At 41.6% G+C, this 19,119-nt stretch overlaps 1 protein-coding gene across 4 annotated transcripts in view; it reads left to right on the forward strand.

Moving 5' to 3' along the window:
• Positions 1–233: 233 nt before the first annotated feature.
• ATAD2B (ATPase family AAA domain containing 2B) overlaps positions 234–19,119 on the forward strand; it is a 68,436-nt gene continuing 49,550 nt past the window's right edge. For all 4 annotated transcript variants that reach the window (XM_065730647.1, XM_065730648.1, XM_065730650.1 and 1 more), the window contains exons 1-4: positions 234–650; positions 13,871–14,025; positions 16,108–16,154; positions 17,097–17,250. In XM_065730647.1, coding sequence (XP_065586719.1) covers positions 495–650; positions 13,871–14,025; positions 16,108–16,154; positions 17,097–17,250 — 512 coding nt within the window. In that variant the 5' untranslated portion in view covers positions 234–494. The remainder of the gene's footprint in view (positions 651–13,870; positions 14,026–16,107; positions 16,155–17,096; positions 17,251–19,119) is intronic.

Raw genomic sequence — 19,119 nt, forward strand, 5'->3', positions numbered from 1 at the left:
CGTGATCCCTCGGTGTGAGCGCCGAGGGCCCGGACCCCCAGGTCCGCCCCGCTCCTTGTGGGGGACCCCACCGGTCCCCCCACCCCCCCCAACCTCGCGCCCATGGAGCGGCGCCGGCGCCGTGCTAGAACGTACGCAGCGGGGGCCGCCTCGGCCCTGCGCGCGGCGGCGGCGGCACCGCAGCGCCCCCCTGCGGCAACAGCCGGGGTGGCGGCGCGGCGAGGAGAGAAAGGGAGAAGGGGCAGTAATGGCGGCCGGTTAGTGCGGGGCTGAGCCGAAGAGGCGGCGGCAGCGGCGGGAGGAGCTGGCGCGGTTCTGTCTGTGGCTCTGCCCGGCGGAGCGGCGTCCCCAGAGGACTTCTTCTCCTTCTTCCCCCTCCCCTTCCCCTCCCTGCCCGAGCCCCCGCCTGTCCGCCCTCCCTCCTCCCTCCGCGCCGGTGGCAGCGGCGGCGGCGGCGGCGGCGGCGGGGCCCCCGTGTCCCCTTCCTCGGGGCCATGGTGAACACCAGGAAGAGCTCTCTGCGCCCTCTGGGCAAAGCGGCGTCCACCGCGGCCGGAGCCGGCAGCCATTTCATCTCGTCCCGGACCCGCTCTTCCAAAAGGGGCACCAAGACAGAGGCGGCCGGGCTGGAGGAGACGGCGGCAGCGCGGGTGAGGGCTGGCGGCGGGGAGCGGGCAGCGGGGAACGTACGGGGGAGAAGGGAACCGAGAGCGGGGGGGAGGCGGGCGGCGGCGGCGGCAGGGCCTCGGCCGGGGAACCGCCGGGGACGGCGCCGTTGACGCGGTTGCGGGGGGGATGGGGGGGAGCTTCGAGACGGTGCCGGGCTGAACGGGAGGAGGGGACGCGGCGCTGGGTGGGGAGGGGGTGGGGGGCACACATCGTAGTGAAGCCGCCGAGCGGACGGCCCTTGACAGGGTCAGGGGGCGGCCGAGGACACGGGAGGCGAAGTTGCGGCGGGGCCGCGGCGCTGGGGCAGGGCCGGCCCGGCGGGCGGGGGCCGTGCTGCGGCCGAGCGCCCCTGGCGGCAGAGTGCGGCTCCGCGCCGCCGCCACACAAAAGTTCGGAGCCGCGCCGCACGCAACTTCGCAATGCTCCGTCTCCTCTCGCCGTTTTCTGTTGTTGTTTTGTTTTAATTCCTTCCCTAAACGTCCTTAATTCGTTTGAAGCGGGGCCTCGCAGCGGCTCCCGAGGTAAAACGATGGCGGCCCGCGGGAGCTGTCCCGCCCGCGGTTGCGCTGTCGCTGTACGCTTTCTCGACATAATTTATCATACCGTTACTATGGTCCAGTGGGAAGTGAACACGGCAAACAGGTTGGAGCACCCCACATTTGGTTAACTACAACTGGAAGGGAGGATTCGGAAGCCCTTTGATTTTTTGCTTCGGTGTCTCCAAGCAGATCTGTTGCCGTCGCTGTTCTTTTTGTTACATGCAAAGCTTTTTACGGGTGCCTGAACACTTAGGCTAACAGTTACAGCTTTTCTCAGCCGTGTGCCTATTTTCAGAGCTGTGTGTTGTGAAAAGCTCCGTAAATACAGAAGTGAAAATCGAGGGGTCTGGTTGTTTGACAGTTGTTCACTGACTGACCACGTCCTGCCCCGTGCTAAGGAGAAAGCTAATCAAACAGAAAGCAGCCAGGGGCAGGTCGGGAGGACAGCAGCTGGAATTGACAGAGAGCCTTTTCCCGGTGTGTTTTGTTTGAAAATAATAAAATCCCTGTGAGGGTCTCTGTAAGAACTCTCTTGTGCTAAATTTTCCTCTTACTTGTTCGTGGTGCTACTCTGTGTGTAACTTGGTTGGGTTCGTGGGGATGGAGGACGTGGCTGTACAGAGCTGTTCTGCTTGTTCTCATGTTCAGTTTCTGTTTATTTGCATCATGGGTCTTGTGGTTTGCAAGGCAAAGTTTGGTGTAACTCTTACTGGCTTACATAGCTGGGAGTTTGCAGCTGCTGTGTGAATACTCTGGGCTTCTTTCCACATCTTTCTCATCTTTGAACAGCGTTTTATACTGCACATTATTAAAATGTATACACTATGTTATTTTCGTGCTCTAAAGAGAGGAGAATATTGATTTTTATGGCAGTGTTTCTTTGTGAATGCATCACAGGACGCATCCTGTACTTCTAAAGAAATGTTTCTTCTAAAGTTTAAGTGAATGTTTTTGGCACACTGACATGGACTCGTTTCACTTCACATCGAACGTGATGTGTTCAGGGTAGATAACTTCTTTTCATTTAGATGCATTCACCAAAAATGAGTAGAAGTTATTAAGGAGAGGTTTGTTTTTTCTTTTTCTTCCCTCTGATAATGCTGTAAAATATATATATTTATCCCACCATATTTTTTGAGTGATCTTCGTCCAGCAGCTTTTTATTCTTCAGATCTGAGCATTTGTTGGTGATATAGTGTGTTTTCTGAGAAATAATGCCAAAGTGAGTACAGCGTGAGTAAATGCAACAGTAGGAAGACAAAGCCTTTGCTTTTTGGAAGTGACTGTGAGCAGACAGATAGGGAGGCTGTGTCTCGTGCTGGGGTTGTTTTTGTGCAGTTGGTAACATCTTTTTTTGTGAAGCTGACTGGCACTGTGTGTCCTTTTAAAATCTTCTGGTTGTAATGTCAGAAACCAGCCTTACTACAGCAGTTAATTGGGTTAACGGGCAGCTAGAGCTGGGAGCTCTGGCAGAGTTGTTATGCTGCTTATTTGCACTGTGTGTCTGAATTTTCCTCCACAGAGGAGGTTAGGACTTGAATTCATAGGGAAATGCTCTTTGGTGGCAGTCTTTGTAATTACTTTCTGGAGTGTATTTTAACAGATGATCTATTTGTTCCTCGTTAGAAAAATTGAGTTAGTAATCTCATAGCATCCTGTGAAACACCAATCAGACCAGGTATTAGATTGCTTTATAGATCTGTTTCCTTTCTCCTTATTTCCTTGTGGTTTGTATGTTTTTTCTCCCCATACGTGTACAGGGGTAGGTGGGAATCCCTCCTCTCCCAAGCTTGATATGAGATGAAGATACGAGCTGAAGTTTCTTCAGGTTCAGTACTGTGTCAAATTATATATTAATAATGTCTGTTTTTGTGGATCTTAATGTGGAAGCAATACACATTTAGACTGCGATGGATCATTTCCGCAGAAAACCTTTATTGTATTCTCTGTATTCCCTCTGTGGTATTTTCTCACCTCAGACAAAGCAGTGACATCAGTATTTGAAAAGTAAACTGTTTTGAGTCATGGATGGGCAGTGATTGAGATGAATACATGCGTGTCCACTGAGCAGCAGCAAGATAAAATGAACAGAATCCCAGACTAAATGGATCAAGGAGCCAGGAAGTTTATTCTCTGAAGTGATGTCATAGTAAAGTCAAGGAAGGTACAAAGAGTTAAAAATGAGCTATGTTTTCATTCCTGTATCCATCCTTGGTTTATATAACAGAAAATTAAGCTGTCCTTACCTAAGCTGCTATTCTTTCTTTGTGTAAATTACATACTTTTTTTTCTTTCAAATGTTATGGAATGTCTTATGGTTTGATAGCAAAGCATTCTGACAAGGGAAATGTACCAACGTCTTCCACAATTTTTCAGAAACGGAATTGTAAAACAATGCTTGTAAATTCAGAGGGCTTAATTCAAATTAAGAAAGAATTGAGGATATCATGACCCTAACTGGATAAAATTTACTCCAGATTCGCTTACATCTGGTGTTTTCAGGTGTGGAGTTGTGATGATGCTGGCAATACTTACTTGGCAGTGGAAGTGATTTTTCAGAACACCAAAATGCTCATTGAGAAGGGGTTTCTTGTGGAATAAACACTTTGAAACCATGTCTGTGTATTAGTTAGACACTTTAGAAATGTATACGAGATTAACTTAATTTAATTAGTCAAGAAAGCATTAGCAGTGCCTTAAGAGCTACTTGAGGGCTCTGTGTTAATTGTGACACGTGACGCCACTAAAAGTAGTACTGCCGCATCATTCAGCGTGCTCAGTCGCGACATAGAGCTCTCCGTTGTACTTAATTGCTAATAGGAGCAAGCGCAGCCTTGGGACTGACAGGACGAGCTGCGGTGTGGTCGCGTTTAAAGCTGAACGGCGTTGTCGTGCTCTGTAATACCCGTGTGCTTCTGTCTCGTACTGTAATTTCTCAGCCTATAACAAAATATTTATCTTTTTTTCTTTGAAAAGTGCAATAATGCAGCTTTCCCAGCTCAAACCCACTGCTTCGTTCTACTTCTTAAAAAAACAAAACAAAACACAACAGTGCCTCCTTAATGGTCAGCTATTGCAAATACACATGAACTTTTAAAAATATGGATCATTACTGGCTTTAAAATTCTAGCTTTAAACATAAGAGTGTTCCAAAACCAAAACTTTTCTTTGTGAAAGAGCTTGATGCAGATTGTTTCTGTACTGAATGGCTCCTTTGTGTCATGCTGCTTTCTGGGTAGCCCATGGCTTAGAATAGAGGTCCTACTAAAATTTGGTGTTCCCTTCATCCCTAGGAGAAAGTACTGTTGCTGACCCCCTGCATATAGAGCTCTTCAAGGACAGAAGCTCCTCTTAAATACTTACATTTTAAAATCAGTGAGTGTTACAGCTGAGAGTGCAATAAATTAATAAAGGTGCAGAGGGGACTCAGCACTTCTGCAGCTCTTAAAGTTATATCCTGAGATGCAGAGCCTATTGAAATCACTGTGAATAATCTCAGCTGAAGGCAGGCTCCTGACAGAGCTCATCTTAACAGCGTGGTGAAACAGAAATTCCTCCTGTTTTAGTGGTCCCTTGCTATTCTGGGACGTGCCAGAAGAAAGTCAGTGATCTATAACGGGTTGAGCGGACTGTTCCTTGGTGGTGTGATATTAACACGCTGTGAGCAGTGGGGAAATGAGTAATCCTCAGGAGCCATCTGTGTCCAAGTTTCTGTCAAAATTCTCTGTAATCAGTGTTTGTAATCGTTCTGTGCTTCCACATGGGTGTTCTGAGTGAAGGTTCTTCGTGTGTGTCCTATCTGCCTCACAGAAGCGGTGTGAGTCGGTGCGCAAATGTGTGGTGCCTCCTGAGGACGCGCAGTTTGTTTTAGGAGGCAGTCATGTGTCTTTCAGAGCCAGTATTTTTGCTGTCGTACTGTTAGAGGGCCTGACAAGGAAGCAATGCAAGGACTAATCCAGCTGGGATCAGCTCCAAGGAGGGCTCAGAAAGTGGTGTTGATGTTTGGCTGCTTCCTCTGAATGTTGAGTTTGACCAAAAGTAATGTTAACCATAGCTGCTGCTCGCGTTGCTGTCTCTCCTTTAAAACGATGCAAAAAGCTTCAGCAGTTGTCAGGAGAGATCCCATGACAGTTTTGCAAGAGTGGCGTACAGCCTGGGGTTACCTAAGATAATTAGCTCAGGTAATTACATCGTGATCACCTACATTCTCTTGCAGTTTTGCTTGGATGTGATAAAGTTTTGCGTATCCTGCCCTAAATTGTTGAGTGTTTGTGATATGTGGAAAAGTTTTCATTCTGTTCTAGTGATGCTTTGTGTTTTCTGCATCAAACTCTGTGAAAACCCCTCCCAGCCTGCAGCATCCTGCAAGTAGGAATTGGCGGCATGAAGCTTTCATTGCTCTTACATTGCAGTTGATTTAACTGATGCTGATTGTTTAGTGGATATTTGAGGTCTAATATATTACTTTGTGTGGGGATAATATCACTCATAAACCCACTTAGTGCAAAGAGAGCTGACTTGCCATCCTTTTTCCTCCTGTTATTCTCTTTAGTTTTGTACTCTTCATGCTTGGCTGCTTTTTCTCAGCATTTTTTTTTTTGTCTGAGTTTAGTCTTGAAATACTGACTTTATTACCTTTTCATGGTTTATTTTAACCATGAATTTTGCTTTAAATTGTTCAAGTGTTATTTTGCATTTATGTTTTCTTGGGTTCTGTTCCTAAGTTTAATTTCTTGCTAAGTAGACATTGAAACATCGCTCTGCTGACCCAGTTGTGAGGTTAAGGTGCGACCTTCTGTCAGCCTTTCTGTTTTGAACTGAGGATTTGTGTGCTCTGATAGCTTCAACTTCGGTTGAACTGGGAATGTATGACTCAGCGTTACTGCTCCTACCAGAAGTGCACAACTCAAGCTTGTCCAGAGATCCTGAGCAATTTCTGTAGCCTCTCCTGAGCTTCATGTTTTGAGTGCAGTCATGCAGAAGTTCAAAGCACAAAAGCAGATACTTTGTTTTGGGCACTTCTGTAATTTGGGAGATGGGCTTTTGGCATTTCTCCAGCATCCAGTCAATTTCTTGAAATTAAATGAGCAAGTAGTCCAAAAAATCCAAAACCTAAATGAAGAAATTCCTCTCTGCCCACATTGCAGAGCTTACCCACCTCAAAATGTGTAGCCGTGTTCCTCCAATCCCTCATTTTAAATAATTTTTTTCTGTTATTTACTCTATTATTTTTCTGACATATCTTTCAGGCCTTGAATGCTGCTTTTATCTTGATTTTAAATTTCAAGATTTTAATCTGAAGGTTTTATATTGCAATTTTACAAGCTTTTAATTTGGTTTTACTTTGGAAATAGTGTCTTGAAGTGCACTGTAGGTTGAGATCCATGAGCACCTCGGCTCACATGTGCTTTTCAACACAGCAGGCTTCCTTTCTGTTGACTTCACTTGCTGTAGGCACTTCCTTGCCTGGTTTAATGGCTTGGTTACACAGTTATGTCCAAACCTTGTCCTAAGGGATCTCTGTCCTCCTGCTTGTTATCTCCATTCAGATTTTTGTCCTTCCTTATTTAGGTTTTATAGTAGTCCAAATCTTTTGAGATTGGTCAGAAAGAAATGATGGATTTTTGAAGACTAAGAATTCGAGGGAAAAAAAAATAGTTTGAATGCTTTATTTTTTCAGTTTCTGAATTGTAATTGTTCTTCAAACATTTGAATAAATATTTCTGTTTTTCAAGTCTTTGATAATAGAATGTAGGAACTTCTGAAAAGTGGTTCTGACTAAAAGTGCCTTTTAGTGTTCCTTCAGTGTTAAATTAGGGAGACAGATGGTATTTAAAACTTAGGACGTGTGAACCTTCTAGAAGAACTTGTGGGTGAAGTGCAAACCCTTCCAAAGCAAACAGAAACCTCTTCTCATTAGACTTGGTCATCTGAAGGTGTGTGACTTCATGTGGTGTGAGCTGCTTGCTCTGCAGTTGAGAAAAGGAGCAGACTTGCCAGTATTAATGCTTGTCTGGCCATCTGATCAGCTGCATCAGGATCCGGTTGCTGGTCCAGCTGAAAGCTAACCCGTGTCCTCCGGCTCCCCTTGCCCTGATCATCAGCTGTAAATTCCTAATTTCACACCCTTTTTGGGAAGGCACAAGAGAGGAGAGAAGAGGGCCATGTGGAGACTTTGGATAGGGGCAGTGACGATGAGAGGAGCATAAACCTCAGCCCCCTTTGGCAGGGACTCTCCCTATCTCTTACCAACGTGCAGGTAGCCCATGGATTGCAGGAGCTGTTGGGTGTTGGATCAAAAGGTATTTTTCAAGGGCTTTTCCTTTCAGTACTCAGCCTGACTGAGAGCAGGTTGCTGCTACAGGAAGGATGAATGGTTACAAGCATAAAAATATCCAAAAAACTAGTGGGCTTGCTTTCTGTTTTTACCTGGTAAACTCTTTAATCAAAAGCTTTCCCGTTTCTTGAAGAACTTGGGTTGGAGAGTTCTAGGAAATACAGTGGAAATCTACTGTAATAATGAAAGCAAATCTCATACAGGAAGTGTTTCTTTCAGAAGAATGAGATGGGGAAAAAAGAAGTTGATGGCATTTTTTATATTCTTAATGGTTACTACTGACTTAAGTATTGTTTACTGAAATCTAAATGCAGAAGCTGAGTGTTAAAAGAATTCTGCTCCTCTTTCAGTTGAGGCACTCTTTACTACCATTATCACCAATAAAACACAGTGGTAGGAGTTGTTAATTCCATTATCATCACATGCTTCTCGAGCATAAATTGTGTTATTTTTTCTTAGGACCTGTGGTAGGATCAGATAAACGACTGCAAACAAGTGGGAATTTGGGAGCTAGAACCAGAAGATAAGAAGCGAAAAAAGACCAAAACAAAGGTAGAGGTAGGATTTGAAGGGATTTACTAGATTAAGGTCAGATGGCGTTATCGTAGTTACAGTAGAAAACTTATGGGATCTGGTTACTAGAACTTGTAATCAAATGAGGAAAAAAAATAACAGACTGTGAAATCTTCTGATTTTTCTGCTTGCTTAGTACGTCTGACCTGAAAGTGCATCAGGATGGGTGCATAGCTCTTGCCTGACTGAGCAATGGATCTCAAAGTTGTTCTTTAATGCAGTAGGTCTCTCTAAGTTAATGTTTTAATCCATGTTTTTTTAGCTTTTGCAGGAACTGATACACAGGGGAGCAAGTGACTCGTTCAGAATCACAGGGCAGGCTCTGTTTTGTATGTTTGAAATGTTGTTACCTATTGAGTGCAAAAAAAGCAAGTTAATTGTTAACTGAGTAGTTGTCTAAGGACAAGGATGAGTGAATGGCTTCACTAGTTGACACGGGGGCAAGTATCACATTGGATTCTTTTTTCATGAGTATGAGTTTTATTTTGGAAATACAATTTTCTTTTTATATCAGAGGAATAAAAATATTTATTAAATGCATGCAAGCGGGAGGTCTGGATTCAGCTTTGCCCAAGTTAGTAAAAATAGGCAGATTGAGTGATGCCCAGTCATTGTCTTCTGAAAGAGTCAAACAGAGAGGAGAATTTACTTTGAATATCCAAAGCTGAGTGAGAGCTGAAGTTAGTAGATGTATGTGAAAACCTGTAGCTGAAATGGGTTTCTTAGTTATGCTCATTTCATTGTTTTTAATTGAGACAAGAGTGAACTTCAGAGTGATCATCAGGGCAAAACAAATAACTAATTGTAGTGGTTTGTGCTTTTTCTGGAGCGCAGAGGAATACTGCTGATCAGTTGAAGCTTGAGTGTTGGTTGGTTGGTCTAAATTTCACGTCTTAGACATGGGGGGAGCTGGTGGAAAAGAGAAAAACATACAGGTACTTGAAAGGATTAAAATACTGGGTTTGTAACTCTCATCTGATTTGTGAAGCCACAGGAACAATCATGGTAACTGGGCGTGGGAAGGTTACTCAGAGGAAGGGCGTGACCTGCAAAGTGCATGGCAGGGAGAGCAGGTTTTGCCATAATGGAAAACTCAAATGTATGTCAGCCTGTCTGCAGCCTGCACACCTGCTTCATAATACAGTTGGACCTGCAGCAAACCGGATGCTTCTGACTGAAATTGCAGGATGGAGGTGTGTTGTGTCATCAGTTTGTCCAGGATGAGATGGACTTGAGTCCATGTACTTGAAGATGGCAGTGTTAGATGACTCACAATTATCCTGAATTATGTAGACTTATGGTTTGCAATTATTTCTGGATATTTGGACTGGTAGAGGAGAGAGGAGTTCAGTAGATATTGTCCTGGCCAGGAAATGCAGCTTATTTGAAGAACAAAAAAAAAAAAAAAACCCACCAAAAAAAACCCCAACCATGTCACCACTAAAAACACCTCCATAACCAAACTTGTAGTCCTCTGTATGATACCTTCAATGGACTACAACTTGAAAGTTAATCAGTGATAGTGCTTTAGCCAACTGGTCCCTGTGATATTGCTAGAAGCAGCTGTTGTGGATGAGGAATTCTGTGGTGTGTGCAATCCAGTCTGGCTGAAAGACTTCATTGGTTCTGTAGCTCCTGAGTATAAGGGTGGAGAAGGGGAATTTAGTTGTTTATTTCTAGTTTATGCTTCTTCAGAACTTAAGAACTTAACTCTAAATGTTGTACTAAAGTTTTCTGAATATCAGATTATTGTTTTGACATTTCTGTGTAGTGGTGATTTGGAGGAGCAGACTGAAGTAATAGCGTGTTGGCGTTTTTGTAGCATGTCTGCGAATCTGTGTATTAAGAGATGATAAATGTTTTTTTCTGTCATTGCCATGCAAAGAAAACATACAGACATGCAGATTTATTTGTTTTAATGCTTTATTTACTTAACGATTTTGGATTTGTTTACTAGGTTACTGTCATTCAAGTGCTTTTGTGAAGTTATGTTTCCAGAGTTTGCCACCACTTCTGCAGGACTTGCTGTAGATTTTTAGCTCAACAACTCATTTGAAATACTCTTTTGGCTGTCAAATTCAATTAAACTCTTGAATCCATAGATGGGCTATTACAAGGGAAGAGGGGTCCTTCTGGGACACTGAGACCTTCCGTTTGGCAAATGGGGATCCTGAATCCTTCTATTCATTGATCATTGATCCAGAGTCCTTCCATTCTGCTGTCAGCATGTGAGTAGGCTTGCCTCAGTGCCAGTGTTTTATTAGGAGCTTTGAATTCAGTGCACTGGTTCCTACTTCCACAATGGCACAATTAGTTTCTTAATTTTTAGGTTTGATGCTTTTATCATATGTTTTTCTTCCTAGTTCCTGAACATCCAGTGTGTACTGTTAAGAAATAATTTTCTGGGTTGAAACTGAAGTACTGTTTTTAATCATTAAAGGTATAAATGGTTTGAGACCCAGTTACTTGAGGGAGCAAATTGAGAGCAGTAGAATCATTAGACTTATTTTTGCTATGCATGGGAGGAAGCGTTGGGAAGACTGCTCTTCATAAAGGCTTTTCAAATTAAAATTATTTTCTTGTTCACACACATCCCATCTGGCTAATCACTTGAGAGTGATGAGAACTCTATGTTTTACTGTAGGTAGGTGAAAAGTCTGGATGTAGTCTTGGTGGGATTTGATTGCACGTAGTGTTGACTGGAAAAGGGAGTTTCTAGGTTTGTTAGTAGGGTTAAATGTTCAGTGCTTTCTCACTGTTGTGGCTTTGTCATTACCTCAGTTAAGGTATTTTGTATATTAGTGTACAAACTTAGGTTAGTGTTTTGTCTTTGACTGTGCTCGGTTCCAGACTGGCTTTGTATTTGTGAAATTGTTTTCACTTTGTCTGATGGTAGTTGAGATCTCAACATTACTGAGTTGTGATATATTTTGTGAGGATTAGGACTTGGTAGCAAGCAGAGACAAAGGAGCACCTTTTGTCCCCGTGTTGATCGCTGGTGTTGTGCTTTACCTGCCTGCTGGCTGCTCAGTGTGCATGGAGCTGGGCAGTAGCTTGCTGTGCCAGGTTGCCTTTGCTCCCTGAATAGCCAGGAGGAATGGCTGGGGAGCAAGGAACACCAGCCAGGTTGGAAGCAGGAGACTGGAGGAAATAGAAACAAAGGTGCCTGTAGGAGACCTGGGAGGAGTTAAGTTTTTGCATGGGAAGGGGTAGAGATGGCGTGTAGGTGGATAGGTGTTGTGAATTTCCCTGCAAACAAACACCTCTTAAAGCTTCATTACTTGTTTGTTCCCTCTTCTTAGCTTCATTTTCTCTTTCTGGCCTAGCCGGTTTGAAACTGGTTCTGTGGCTTCCCCTTGAAGCTGTGCTTCCATTCTGCTCTGTAATTGCGCAGAGAAAGTTCCTACTGACACAGATTTTAGCAGTGCGGCTCTTATGTAAGTCCACAAATGAACTTGTCTGGTTAATGGATAAGCACAAATACATTCAGGATTCAAACAGCATATATTCAGTATCAGAACTGTGATAAGCTACTCTTCTGTGGGTGCTGGGTGCCATGCAAAGCAGCTGGGTGGTGTGGATCGTGAGACATCACTGTGGGGGGTTGCAGGGGCTTTGTGTTTGGGAAAGGAAGCTCTTAGCTCTGCTGTCACTTGGCCTCAGTCTGAGAGGGTTTCACTGCAGATCCTGCTTCATGTAAAGGCTTCTAGTAGAGGTAGTGTAAGTATTTGAATTAAATGGATGCACTTCTTGAAGAAGTGAAGCAGTGTGTTTTGTTTCTCTTTTTGTTGTATTTGGTTTTGTTATTGACAAGGGTTAAAGGATTCCCAGGATCAAATTGTAATGGAAACATCTTGCTTTCCTTGCTTTTCCACCAGTAGGTAAAGAACTGCCATGATTAAAACAACTTAAAATGGCATATGAATGTGGGTAGGTAGAATCTAATATCTTTTAATGAAATAATTCCTCTCTCTAAACAAGTGAGAAACTAATCCAGCTGAAGCAAAGTGAACTTGTGAGACTTTAGTGAGCCGGTTTGGTTTCTGGGTGTGTCAGATAACATCGGGGCAAGTTCAGAGGAGTTTGGCAAGTTCACTGGTGCTGAGCTCCTCTGGGTCTGCTCTGTTACTGAACTGCATCCCTGCATCTGCTTTCTTTTAGGCTTTGCAACTTACTAAATGTTCTGTGGTAGTTTTCTTCTGCTTAAGAAAAAGCATTTCCAATTTTTTTTCTTGAATACTTTTGTGATCCAGAATTTGAATTACTTGTACAAAACTGTTGTTGCAGTTAAGCTGGATGAATAAACTGGATGTCCACTGCTGTCTCTTTGCATATAAAAGAGTCTTTTGTTCTTAGTTTTTAGTGCTTTCTGACAATTCCTGTACCTTATTACTCAAATACTGGTTCCTCTGTTGTAGTAGCTATTTAGGTTTTTAACCAAGATCTGTTAGTGTATCTATGAGTTAAGAATCTATAAAGCGCTGTGCCCTTGTGGCCAGGAAGGCCAGTGTTATCCTGGGACACATTAAAGATCAGGTCAAAGGAGATGCTTCTCCCCTTCTGCCCTGGTGAGGTCACTTTAGAAAGCTGTGTGGGCTGAGTCTGGTCCTGGGCTCCCCAGTTCGAAAAAGACAGGGATCTCCTGGAAGGAGTCCAGCAGAGGGCCACAAAGACAGTAAGGGGCATGGAGCATCTCCCATATGAGGAAAGGCTGAGTGACCTGGGTCTGTTCAGCCTGGGGAAAAGAAGGCTGAGGGGGGGAATCTGATCAATGCTTATAAATATCTAAAGAGAGTAGGAGGCAAATGGATGAGGCCGGGTGCTTCTCAGTGGTGGGTAGCAATAGGACGAGGAGCAATGGTCCAAAGCTTGTACATAGTAAGTTCATACAAATGTGAGGAAGAGAAACTTTATAGTTTGGGTGACGGAGCTCTGATACAGGTTGCCCACAGAGGTTGTGGAGTCTCTTGAATAGAGATATTCAAGAGCTGTCTGGATGCCTACCTGTGTGACCTGTGGTAGAGTGTGTGCTTTATCGGGGGGCTTGCAGTCCATGACCCCATCCAGCCCCTCTTCTGGGGCTGGCTGCCCCGACCAGTCTGGCCTTGAACATCGCCAGGAATGGGGCACCCACAACCTCTCTGGGCAACCTGTGCCCTTTGATTAAAGAACGAGTCCTCCCAGGCTGTACACCTTATCTGGGATTGTCCTGACCCAAGTACAGTACCTTGTGCTTGACCTCGTTGACCGTCCTTAGGTTCATTGAGTCCACTTCTCAAGCATGCCCAGGTCCCTCTGGATGGCATCCAAAGAGATTAAAATGTCACTGTTTAGGCATTTTAAATACAAAGGTAATATCAGTAAGATGAATTCCTGCTGTGTTTCTAAGCGTATTGGTTTTCCTCAGTCTTATTTCACTATTAATTTTTCTGCAATAGAGTAAGGATAGCAGTGTCATGTATAATATGCAGAATAGAGTGGATACCACAATGCTTGTTCAGGGTAAAAAAAAAAAATAAAAATAATCAAATATACGAAAGTTGATTGTTTCAGATTAAGTAGTAAATACTTTCTGTGAGCCAGTTACTGAGAGTTTGGTGGGGAAGTAAGTTGAACCCTCAAAATGTCTGTTTATATTTATCATTAGTAACATGACTATTTCCGTTAATTAAAGTTATATTTTATATAGCTTATTTTTTTTTAATGAGGGTATGTAAAGATGAGCCAATTAATGATGCTTCTGTATTTTCAGAAAGATGAAGGTAGTGATGGTAGTTTGAGCGATAGCCACATATCTCCTCCTGCCAAACGTACCTCAAAACATGCGGATCCTGTGTGCAAAGACAAATCCAAATCACGCAGTGCTGGGCAGCGAGAAGAATGGAGCATCTCAGCTGGACAGTCCAGGTAACTTGAGAAATACAGAATTGGTTCAGTTCTTTCAATATCTCTAATGCACTTCGCTCATTTCTGCCATGAGCTGCAGCTTGAGTGTATTTTTGGAGAGCTACCAACAAATGGGGAAGAGAGGCAGAAAATGACAATGGAAAGAAAGTCTTCCTTCCCTAATTTTGGTTACAAAGGCCTGAATAAATTAGTATGTTTTATTAAATAAGGCCTAAGTCATGCCACATTCCTGTAATCCAAAAGAGAGGAAATTTGTTTCATTTTGTAAATACTAATATTTCTAAAAGCCATTCTTTTGTTCCTAGGGTTTGTCATACAATTACAAGTAATTAAGAGACATTGCAGACTGTATGTTCCCGGATAATGACCTTTCAGTTGATAGTGATATTGTAGATAGGTATTTCATGATTGTGTATAGATCACTAATATTCATATATACGCTTTGTGCGTATGAATGACTGTAATTCACTACGGAGCTGTCATCTGCCAGGGTAAGATATTTTGAAAAACTCAGTGAAGCTTAAATAGATAATGGGCTTTCTTTCTGTTTTGTTTTGTTTTTCCTTTTTAAAACAGAACAAATAAATATTTGAAATTCATGACATTTTTTAGGAAGTATGAACTTGTACTGTATTCATTAGGAATGCAAAGATAAAAAATAATGCAGTTGGGAGAATTTAGATCACTGCGTCAAATGGAACTTGTCAGGTTACCGTAGCTCTTGTTTCTTATAGGGCACCCCCTGTGATTCCTCTGTGCACCTCAGATTTTTTTGTTTTTATTTTTGGCCAAAATCTGGAGTGCTGTGCCTAACAATGTTCTTGAGTCTTCAGAACTTTAGGGAAAAGTCTTATTGCTAAACCCTTAATTATAATCAAGTTTCATTTCCTCAGTTGTGGTTTCTAAATAGCGTCAAGTATCTATCCAGAAAACATTACTGGGAACTTGGATGTGTGTTAAGATTTTTTTTTTAAACATGGCTTTCAAAAACCCTTGAAAAAATCCTTATTACCTCTCTTTTATATGTATTTGATAGGAAAATAACAGCAGAAGCCCAGATCTTCTATCGAGTTGTAGTATGTTGAACTCTTGGTCAAATTCAAGCTCAGATTCCATGTATTATTTAGTTCCCTTCTTTTTGTTTTTCCCTATCCCCTATCAAATTCGCTGTAGCTTTTTAATTTGAGAACAAGATGCCCCTTCGTGTCTGGTACTGGTGTGCAATATATACTACATGTCACTCATCTTTAAAGTACTCAGTGTTTCTTAGTGTAGAAAAGATTAAAAATATGTAATTTTTTTCATGACTTATTTTTCATAGCAATATTGACAAATTACTTCTAGCACTCTGTTAATAGCTGATGAGTTCTTGTTTATTTCTATTCTACTCCAGCCATTCTTTCAGAAAGATAATGTCTAATAGTGGAAAAAATGTGAAGTTTTTTAAATGTAAAAAGGTGAATGAACGATTGCTTAGGTAATAACATTTCAGAAGAATTTGGAATATGTTGTTTTCTTAAGCTTTGGAGTAGTAGAGGTTAATTCTCTGAAAAGTTAATTTAAAAAGAGTTGATAGAGAACCTGAAATTACTTTTTTAACGATTGAAGTACTCCAGGCATAAAATAATCCTATTCAGTTCTTAATTTTATTAAATTTTCTTTTTTGTGTGTGTGTGACTACAGAACGGCTTTCTTTGCTTCTCCTAGTTTATTCTAAGTGCTTAAATGTTAATTGCTTTTGAAGAGCTATATCAAGATCCTGTTCTGAAGCAGAAAGGGAGAGTTAATAGTAGGACATGGCATGAGGGAATGTTGGAGGGATTAATAAGAGATATCTGGATAATTGGGAGGATTCATGTAATTGGTATTTGACAGTTTTGCCCTCATTCCAACATTGGATGTGAAGCAGACTCTTCAGAGACGAAAAGTCTGCTCTTAGTTTCACAAGAATTTTGAAGTCCTAGTTTATTGTGCAATGTTTTAAGTTGCATTTAACTTCCAAGGTTTTATTTTCATTGTGTAACGTTTCCTTGGCTGAGGAATTACAATGTTGTTTGTTTGTCTAATCTAATTGTTTCCTAGGTTAACTTCTCCACCTGGTGCTACACTACCAAATGGACGTAGCTTATGTAAGTGCATTACAGTGGACCCCGTAGTGTGTAATTCTGCATTTAACAATTTTATGTCAATGATTTTCAGTTGCATATGTTTTCTAATAACTAATAATTTTCTAATAATTTTCCATTTCTTTTCTCAATTCAAGCCTCTTGGCCGTGATCGTGATATTTTCCTTAATTCCCAAATTTAGTGTTAGGAACTAATTTTGGCCATCCTCTCCCAGCTGGTGTCCTTACACTCTTTGATTGTTTAAGATCTGGCCTTCTGTGGCTCCTTACGTTACTTACTCTGTTATTACTCTGGAGAGACCTGCCTTGTCTGCAGCTCCTTCTGTCTTGGTACAGTTTTCCTATATGATTCTCCTTTTGGAGTTGCCATCTCATTTCATATCTCAGTGAGAGCCACGTTGTCCTTCGTGTCCCCTTTTCATAAGTTGTCTCATTTAATTCTGTGTTGACCCTATGTAAATGTTACTTCATTAAGCATTTTTGGTATTTTTATTATTTATTGTGGTGTCTAAGGGACAATCAGGAGGGGGACCCCTTTTTGTTTGACACTGTACAGAGTAGCTGGTACAGATTTGTTTATGAAATCAATGTATTGTATCTGCTGTCTTGATACTGTATTTGGAGGCCTAAGAACTGAAAGTGGGGGCCGAGTATATAATTAGCATTAATGTTGAATTAAAAATATCAAGTGGATATTTGAATACCAAATTTCAGTCATTAAATAAGATCTGTTTAATGAGGAAGCAGGCTTATGCCTGAAGAAATAGTTCAAAAAACAACTTTGATTGGAATTTTAAATATGTATTTCTTGAGTGACTATAAGGATGCTCTCGTTGTGCTCCATAGTAACTTCTGGTTTATTGTCCTTGTGAAGTATTCTGCTTATTCTTGTTTGTGAAAATGTTCTTGACTGCATTTTAAAGTAGTAATACAAATTTCTCTTAGCTCTCAAAAGCCATCCCCTTCGAGGGGAAAAAAAGGGAGATGGGGACCATGCTTGCATAAACGGAGATATAGAAGTCAGAAAAAGTTGTCGGTCCAGGAAAAACAGATTTGAAACTTTGAATCAGAGTTTATTGTTTGATCAGCTAGTCAACAGGTATGTGGGGATGCTTCAGTTGTATTCACAAAACGTCCTGATTTTTTATTTGAAAAGTTAGAAAACCCTGTCTCCCAGTGCCATCCTCGTGTTTTGCTGTGCAAACATAGTGTTGAGGCAAGCTGGGTTGTGGTTGGAGTTAAAGGCTGTGTCCCGTGCTGTAACTGCCAGTATTACCCATGCACTAAATGCAAAGCAGCTTACTGGACTTCTGGTGATGAGTAAGCTCCTTTGTGTTTACCCCTTGATAAAGCTGTGTATGTTGGCAGTTAGTGCAGGGTGGCTGACATGCCGTAAATCCACACCCTAGTTTGTCTCTTAGTAACCCACTTGTGTAGTGATATCCGAATGTGATGTGAAGTAGTGATGAGCAACAATGCACGGAAAGCTTTCTAGATATTGCTTGTATGGTTTTGATCATAAAATTATCAAAAGTTTGTAGCTTTCTTTTTTGTTGTTTTTGTTTTTGCTTTTTTATTTACCATTTGTTAATAATTCACATAGGGTGGGTGTCACTCTTTTGCATTTACTGTGCAGACAAAGTAGGTCAGAGAGGGAGGCATGGTCTGGTCTGAGCATAGGAATGGGAGCCAGAAATATTTCTCTTGAGGTATTATTTCTGCATGGCTCTGAGCAGACCACACAATGTGTGTCGATTTTCCACCTGTAAAATGGATTTCAGTAGTCACATCTCTGAGAGTCTGCTTGCCAGAGCTTGAAAAATGATGTAAACTTCAAATTGCCAAGTGTGATCTTTATTGCTAAACATATTCTGTTAAATCTTTTATTCATTACATTTTCAATCTACTTAATAACTACTTTATAAATTTGTAAATTTATCTATCGAGATAACGTTTACTTTTTTAGTTGCAGTTGAATCTCCCTTTCCTTGTGAAACAATAGGAAAAAGTCTGCCATGAATATTGTAATTTGATTAGATTGTGGTGCTGAAGTCTGTATATGAACTTAGTCTGACTGCAGTGCCTCCAGTAATCAATCATTGGAGGTTTTAAAAACACATTAAACAAATATATGCCAGTGGCGATTTAGGTACTGTGTAGTTTGTTTTGGCCTGGCAGAATTTGTGGACTTTTCTGGGCCCCTCTGAGTCCTGATTTCTTTGGTAATGAACTAGGGCATGGCTTTTTTTGAAGCAGTAAATATCGCACATCACAGATGGTGCCGAAGAATTGTTTAAAATTGAGAGGAGCACTTTTAAAGAAGTCTTGACTTTACTGACATCTGTGGCCAGAAATGACATTGACTTCTTTTTGGACAGGTTTTCCCAATTCAGAAATACTTCTGAACAGCATAAAAGAAGTGGAAGTTTCTATCTTATTACAGTTATTATGCAATTATAGTAGAATTCAAGAAGAAACTTACCAAAATCTCTTGTAGAAAGCAGTAATGAGATGGTCAGAACAGCTAGCCAGATATTTGAGTTAGTTCTGCTAATTGCTCTGTTGTTTTCTTCCTTAGCGATAAAGCATCTTGGACAGGGTTGTAATTCCTACCCCAGGATTGTTTTGCAATCTCTTTATAAATAAGATAATGAAATGGTAGTCTAGTAAAGTAGTAGATAAGAAGTGATAGAGTGATGTGCTCAATTATTGAATGATGAAGTTCTTGGTGTTACTGATCTGATAGTTTTTAATCTTTATTTTTCTCTTTTTGAGGCTGAAGTGGGAAGCTATAAAGTTTGCAATATTATTATTATGTGTATAAAAAGCTTTACTTTCTTGTTCTGCAAATCTGACACCTTCTTAAGCAGACAGAAACTTGCATGCTACAACCTGCACCAAGCACAAAAAAGCAGTTTGAAACATTACAGTTCAATTTGAACCTAGAGCATAAGTGTTTTTTCTTATG

Source organism: Cyrtonyx montezumae, unplaced genomic scaffold (assembly GCF_038088225.1).
Source record: "Cyrtonyx montezumae isolate F1298 unplaced genomic scaffold, pur_monq_1.0 scaffold_13, whole genome shotgun sequence".
NCBI classification, from domain to species: domain Eukaryota; kingdom Metazoa; phylum Chordata; class Aves; order Galliformes; family Odontophoridae; genus Cyrtonyx; species Cyrtonyx montezumae.